The 7,365-nt window shown below is 43.8% G+C and overlaps 1 protein-coding gene and 1 long non-coding RNA gene across 2 annotated transcripts in view; one reads left to right on the top strand and one right to left on the bottom strand.

Annotated features, from left to right (window-relative positions):
- The window catches only part of LOC106530592 (uncharacterized), a 9,417-nt gene extending 5,421 nt beyond the window's left edge, over positions 1 to 3,996 (bottom strand). Inside the window, exon 1 of the long non-coding RNA XR_001311812.1 lies at positions 3,820 to 3,996. This is a non-coding gene — a long non-coding RNA (uncharacterized LOC106530592). The remainder of the gene's footprint in view (positions 1 to 3,819) is intronic.
- On the top strand, positions 1,946 to 6,241 carry gpr119 (G protein-coupled receptor 119). Its single transcript, XM_014026237.1, has 2 exons — positions 1,946 to 3,603; positions 4,840 to 6,241. Exons 1-2 carry the CDS (start codon positions 3,057 to 3,059, stop codon positions 5,520 to 5,522), a joined length of 1,230 nt encoding a protein of 409 aa, XP_013881691.1. The 5' UTR covers positions 1,946 to 3,056; the 3' UTR covers positions 5,523 to 6,241.
- Positions 6,242 to 7,365: the final 1,124 nt, after the last annotated feature.

Here is a 7,365-nt window from a genome sequence, read left to right as displayed (position 1 = left end):
GAATTAAATAAAATTTCATTTGTCTTTTTTAAAAAGTCATAAAATCCTAATTTACTTGAGCGTGTTTGGATTGTTGCAGATTTTCATCCTTTTTGAGCTGTAACATTAGAAAATATGAATCTTTGACGATTATCTGTCAATAATTAACCTGAAGTAAAATCCATTGATATACAGTAAAAGAGCAGAAAAACAGGCTGCAGATGTTGATGAGTCGAGTTAAAGTGTAACCTGTTGACATCTGGCATGGTGGGACCATTTTCCACCAGGATTCACACACAAATACAGCCGACTAATGACGCTGTGCCCTGCACACATTTATCTGCCATCAGTCCTGCAGCAGAGACGCTTGGTGTAAAAACACAACCAGGAAGTGTTTCAAACCAGACGTCCAGCTGGCTTTGGATTCAAGGAAACACGTTTAACTGTCACAGAAAGGTAAATACTGGGTGATTATCTGCCTGCCTCAGGATCAGGACCAGGGGCTGACCACCTCTACCTGCAGCTACAGGTGTGTGTTACACAACACCATGGTGGAAAAACATCAACTGTTTCTGCCCTTTGATCTATGAGGGGTCAAAGGTCAATTTACTACCTGGAGTTCTTGGTTCTACACAAAGAAAAATGATTCACAAATAGAAACATTACAGACAGCTGACAATCCTCCAAGGAGTGGATGTTCCAGGAAATTCACCCCGAAGGACAGACTGTGTAATGCTCAGCTTCTCCAATGCTAACACCAGCTTATCCATGCTAGTCACTGGCCTCTCCGATGTTAACACCAGCTTATCCATGCTAATTGCTAGCCTCTCTAATGCTAATGGCAGCTTATCCATGCTAGTCACTAGCCTGCCCGATGCTAACACTATCTTATCCATGCTAGTCACTAGCCTGCCCGATGCTAACACCAGCTTATCCATGCTAGTCRCTAGCCTYTMYGATGCTAACACCAGCTTATCCATGCTAGTCGCTAGCCAGTCCAATGCTAATGTCAGCTTATACATGCTGATTGCTAGCCTCTCTAATGCTAACACCAGCTCCAGTGACTCAATATTTCAGGACCTTGACAGTGTGAAGGACTGAAGGAACTGTCTAAGGTCCTGAAAGTGCTTAAATGTTTCAGGACTTTAGACAGTGGGAAGGACTGAAGGAACTGTCCAAGGCCCTGAAAGTGCAGAAATGTTTCTGGACTTTAGACCGTGTGAAGGACTGAAGGAACTGTCTAAGGTCCTGAAAGTGCTTAAATGTTTCAGGACTTTAGACAGTGGGAAGGGCTGAAGGAACTGTAAAAGGCCCTGAAAGTGCTGAAATGTTTCTGGACTTTAGACAGTGTGAAGGACTGAAGGAACTGTCCAAAGTCCTGAAAGTGCTGAAATGTTTCAGGACCTTGCACAGCGTGAAGGACTGAAGGAACTGTCCAAGGTCCTGAAAGTGCTAAAATGTTTCTGGACTTTAGACTGTGTGAAGGACTGAAGGAACTGTCCAAGGCCCTGAAAGTGCTGAAATGTTTCTGGACTTTAGACAGTGTGAAAGACTGAAGGAACTGTCCAAGGTGCTGAAAGTGCTGAAATGTTTCTGGACTTTAGACAGTGTGAAGGACTGAAGGAACTGTCCAAGGTCCTGAAAGTGCTGAAATGTTTCTGGACTTCAGACTGTGTGAAGGACTGAAGGAACTGTCCAAGGTCCTGAAAGTGCTGAAATGTTTCTGGACTTTAGACAGTGTGAAAGACTGAAGGAACTGTCCAAGGTCCTGAAAGTTCTAGAACTTTTCAGGACCTTGGACAGTGTGAATGACTGAAGGGAGTGTCCAAGGTTCAAAGTGCTGAAATGTTTCAGGACTTTAGACAGTGTGAATGACTGAAGGGAGTGTCCAAGGTCCTGAAAGTTCTGGAACGTTTCAGGACTTTAGACAGTGTGAAGGACTGAAGGAACTGTCTCCTCATTTGCCACCACCAGCCTCTCAGTTAGCGGTGTYGGTCCACCATTAATCAGATCAATAGCTGGATTAGGAACAGATATAGCCTCACGCTACAAGGATGTAGTAATAGCTGGTTGCACAATAGTCTTAATTTTGGTAAATACATCTCAGACCTTACAGGTCTCATGGTTAAAGGTCATGGCTCTCTCTAAAACCAACAACACGCTTTATAAGGCTTTTTCTGAAGGAACCACAGACTCCTCCCTGCTGTCAGCACGGAGGTGGAGGCTGATGGTCTGATGAGTGGACCATGTGTGAGTCCATCTGTCTGACAGCTGAAGCTTGGACCAAACTGGGTCCAACAGAACCGTGATCCCAAATACAGCAGCTGGTCTACAACCGAACGGGTCAAAAACAAAAGTATCAAGGTCCAGAACACTGGACCATCAGAGAGCTGAGCAGAAACCTCACTGAACTGAAACAACAATGGAAAAACGAGTGAAAAACTGATAAACAGAAAACCACTGGTCCTGGATCAGGTTCTGGACTTAATGACACAGTTTGAGTCTGTTGTGTGTTTTTCTTTAGTTTTAATGTTTTAAATCATTTTTATGTTCTGATACGTAAAACCTGAGAACTGAAAGTTGGATTCTCTTTGTTCTCGGTATAAACTTCATGATGTTTGATGAGTTCTGCTAAATAAAAAAAGGTTCTGAATGCTCCAAATGAAAAGAGAGATCCTGCTTCCTGGCAGGGATCCAGCAGGCAGGAAGTCCAGGCTCGATCAGAGGGGAGGCATCAGTAATGGATGAACAGGGAAGGGGTGGGTGTTTAGTGTCGGAGAGAGGAGGGTCATAAGAAAGGTCTGCTCTGAATGTTTGGACTCTCTCAGTCCTCATGGCGTTGACCGAAGGGACCGGAGTGATGCTGGACTCACTGGTTTCTGCAGGACGTTTTAGGAACACTAGGACATTTTGGGATCAGTCGGTGTGAAAACTGCAACACCAACAAAACAGGAAACTGAATTTCTTTTTGATTTTTGCTTCACTTTTTTACATTCCAGTTTTGATTTTGACACAGAATCCAATCAGAACCATGCTGATTCTGGTCAACGGCAGGGTTTGATTTTAACTTTTAAAAAATGTCTCATCTGAGTGGACCAACCAGCACAGTGTCTTCGGCCGACACGACCTCCGACAGCCTGGACTGCGAGCAGCTGAGCTCTCAGGGTGACCGGAGGGTGATGGGTCTGGTCCTGAGCATGGCCGCCTGCCTCATCATCTCCACCAACCTGCTGGTGGCAGCCGCCCTGCTCAGGCTCCTGCTGAGGAGGAGCAGCCAGAGCTGGGCCCTGGTCCTGAACCTGGCCCTGGCAGATACCCTGCTGGGTGTCGGTGTCACCGGCCTCGCTGCGGAGGACTTCAACAGCAACTTCGTTCGGAACCAGCACATCGTTTCTACAAACGGCACCTCCTCAGCTCCTCAGGGGAAGACCCGGTGTTTGGTGAGAATGGCCTTCGTGACATCACCTTGCATGGCGTCCATCTTGTCCATGTTCCTGATTTCTTTGGACCGGTACGCCGCCATCAAGATGCCCCTGCGTTACGCCCTGCTGTCCAGGAAGGAGACCGCTGCCGGGTTCCTTCTGGTTCTGTGGGTCAGCTCCATCACCATGGGCTTTCTGCCAGGTGAGACTTAAATGACGGTCAATTATGGTGATAATCTCCATGTCCAGATTCATAATAATAATATAAGTATTATACACGGAAGTACATTTGGACTGAAGTTTTTAAATGTACAAACACAATAAGTTTCAATATTTCCTTGCATATAACTCAATCATTCCCCCTCCCTCCTGTTTTTAGTCGTACATAGTGAAACATAAACAGTAGTTGTTTACTCACCCAAGTAAGAGGAGAAAAAATGTTTTTTCTTTGTTGTTAACTGCAGCGATGTAAAGAAGACCTGGACTTTAGTWGCATGTTTTGATAAATCCAGCTAATTAACGTCCAGCTTCTGCTCTGTTCTGTTTTCTCAAAGACACACGGAACCGGAAACTTCCGCTGCTCTTCCTCCGCAGAACACGCCCACACAACTGTGTACCCAAATAATGTTTCCCCACCAGGGGGCGCCCCGCCAAGACKGGAAAACCCTGCAGTCTAACTTATATGAGCGGAGTTGTAAAATAACTACGAACAAATACTTTGTTACTGTACTTTAGTATAAGTTTTGGTTATCAGTACTTTACTTGAGCAATTATTTTTCAGCCTACTTTTTACTTCTACTCCTTACGTTTAAAAAAAAGCTCAGAAGTAGAAAGTGGTTACTCCTGTTTCACTCTGGTTCGTATTGTAAAAATAAAAATAAATAAAATTGTATACTATCCTGGCAAATTGTGCTTCCAGGATAGAGTGATTTTAACTTTAGTTGGATGAGAAGTATAAATATATATTCTGATGGGAATTAGTTTGTGCACAATCCATCACAGCTGCACACCTTTAGAAAAAATGTTTTTTTTTTTTTTTTGGAGAAGTCACCTCCCAGTAAATGTCATTTTAGAAACTCTAACTATTCATTTTTACTTGATACTTTTACTTTTAATACTAAGACATAAGTACATTTTATATCAGAATTTTACTTTGATACTTGCACAAAAAATCAGATACTTTTGATCAAGTAATATTCTTACAAGAGACTAACTTTTACCAAAGTCATTTTATGATAAGGTACTTGTACTTTTATTCAATTTGAGGTACTTTTCAAGATTAAATGAGTGATGGCTTCATACATGATGAATAGATTTTTGTGCTTTTTAAGTTAAAATGATGATCGTATTATACATGAATAAACGAGGCTGTTTTTAACTGTTTCTCTGTGATTTGAACGTGTCAGATGAKAAATAACTCCTGATCGTTGCTCCTCAGTCATGGTGCAGGAGCTGCAGTCCAGGAGACCCTACGACGGATACTGCGCCCTCTTCTCCGTCACCCACGACATCACCATCATCGTCCTGTACTGCCTGCTCTTCTTCCCGGTGCTCGCTCTCTTCGTCTACATCTACCTGGACATCCTGAGGATTGCCTGCAGCCACCAGAGGCAGATCTCCCAAATCAGACAGGCCAGTTCCAGGACTGACGACCAAGATCCAGGTCCTCATCAGTACCAGCACCAGCAGCTGAGGGGTGGCTACTGGAGCCACGTCAAGGCCTTGAGGACGGTGGCGGTGCTCATCGGCTGTTTCCTAACCCTCTGGTGTCCGTTCTTCGTGGTGTGCATTGTGCACCTTGTGTGTGACCAGTGTGGACTGAAGGATGTTCTGGAGAACTACCTGTGGCTGCTGGGGCTCTCCAACTCCCTCATAAACCCTCTGGTCTACGCCTTCTGGCAGAGAGAGGTGCGGCTGCAGCTGGCGGACATGTTCTCCTGCATCAGCAGCAGRTTTCTGGCTGCTGGACCGTCGGGGGTCACGGAGCCATGCCAGCAGGTGGCCCCTGCTCAGACACACACCTGTGTTTCTGAAGGAGACACCCCCAACCCCTCGCTGATGCAGCCGGTGAGCAGCTCCGAGGCTCACAGAGCGCCGCTGTCAGACACAACCAGCTTGTGAAAAAATAAAAAAATAAAACCACAGAAAAACACGAGGGGAAAAAAAATTGTTGGACGTAAGATAAAATTCATCTTCTGTTACCTGGATGTTTGAGAAACTCCATCCTGATTGGTTTGACAAAGAGACGTTTGCACAAATATAAAGTTGTAAATAAATATGATGCAGTAAACAACTGTGTATGCCCATAGTACTGTGTACAACAAMATGTCAGAAAATACTCCACATTCATTTACTTTCTGCCTCTAAAGCCTGGGAGGAATSTGSGATTTATGAAATAATCTAAGCTCAACGCAGCTAAGCTTTTATTTTGAAAGAGCAGGTTGCTGCTGACCCTCTGACCTGTCCTGAACATCTCTGATGAGAGACGACAGCTAGGGTCTATGATGGTAACGTAGAAGAGAGAAAAGCATGCTGGGTAATATAGCAGACTCCTGGTACTGTCTGCCATGGTGATTAGTAAAATACCTTGAAGTACTATCAAAGTGAGTACTTTTAAAGCGTTTTCTGCTCTTCAGAACTTGTTTCTGAGCAGCAGAGAGATGCTGCTGTCCTCACAGTGGGAAGCCGGCTCCTGAAAGCAGCGTGGAACATGAGGGGTCAGAGGTCAGTGGTAGGAGAGGGCCGGGGGGTCCCAGTGAGAACATCTTGACTTTCTGGAACCCGTTCTGCTCCGTCCTGACGTCCCACAGATTCCCGCAGAAGACGTTCCCAGAGGAAATTCCACAAGAGAAGAGGGACAGGAAGTGTGCCAAAAACTGGAATGATGAAATGAGAAAAATAACCAGAATTGGAGGAGTTGCCAAAGACCCTTAATGGTACTTTTTTATGTGAACGCAACTATTTTGGTTCTTTAATGACAGGAAATCGAACACATCCATCAGTTATTGGTTCAGTCCCAAACACTGAAGGAAACAAGCTTCTAAATAAACATTAATAAGTTATGATGAACTGAAAAGTCCTAACAAGTCAACACGCAGCTTCTTTTATTAAATTAGAATAAAGAGTGAGCCGTTAGCTCATCAGGCTACAAAAAGCTCATCTTAAATGGTCAGACGTTACCTTGTAAACAAGAAACCCAACATGAAATAAAAAATAATAYATTTCCAGCTGATATGAAGCAAACAAAGCAACAGATGAAAGCCTGCAGCCTCTCAGTCTGCAGTAAACACACAGATTTATGTTATCAAGCAGTTTAAGTGCTTCGTTCGTACACACCACTGAGGGATGAAGAGGAGGATCATCACCMAGATTCAAGCAGCCGAGGAAGTTCCCCTGAATGAACCTTCATCCAGGTATGAAGCACAAGATAAACAGGCCCAGTATCAGCTCTCAATCAGCCATCAGCTCAGACTAGCTGTGTGTAATACGACAAAATAAAACACAGTGGGCAGATAACTCCAGGTCAGGTTCCAGCCTGTCGCTCAACCTTTGAGTCCTGCACGTTTGGGATTATTTCTGCTTCACTTCACTCACAATAATAAAGATTTAAAAAAAATCACAAACAGAGACTGAAACTGGGAGATTATTGATGAAACAGGGGAAAGCTGCTTCTTTTCTTGTTACATTTATRAACAGATAAAAACACAGGGACAGGATGAAAGTGGGCTCAAAGAAGATCTCTGCTGCCATAAAATATATATAATCCCAGAAATTTACCAGCWTTTTATAGAAATACAATAATTTACTGAAGTTAAATTAACTCAGCAGCTTTTAGCTGAAGATTTAGAGTTTTTTTCACCACCAGATGGCGCCAGATTTACCCTCTTCAACTTCCTGTTTCTGCAAACATTTGATCAACAAAAATGGAGTTCATTCTTAAAAACGAAGTGTCTAACATATATAT

Source organism: Austrofundulus limnaeus, unplaced genomic scaffold (genome assembly GCF_001266775.1).
Source record: "Austrofundulus limnaeus strain Quisiro unplaced genomic scaffold, Austrofundulus_limnaeus-1.0 Scaffold536, whole genome shotgun sequence".
Classification (NCBI taxonomy): Eukaryota; Metazoa; Chordata; class Actinopteri; order Cyprinodontiformes; family Rivulidae; genus Austrofundulus; species Austrofundulus limnaeus.
The sequence above is the reverse complement of the archived record's forward strand: the minus strand, read 5'-3'. Positions and strand labels throughout refer to the sequence as shown.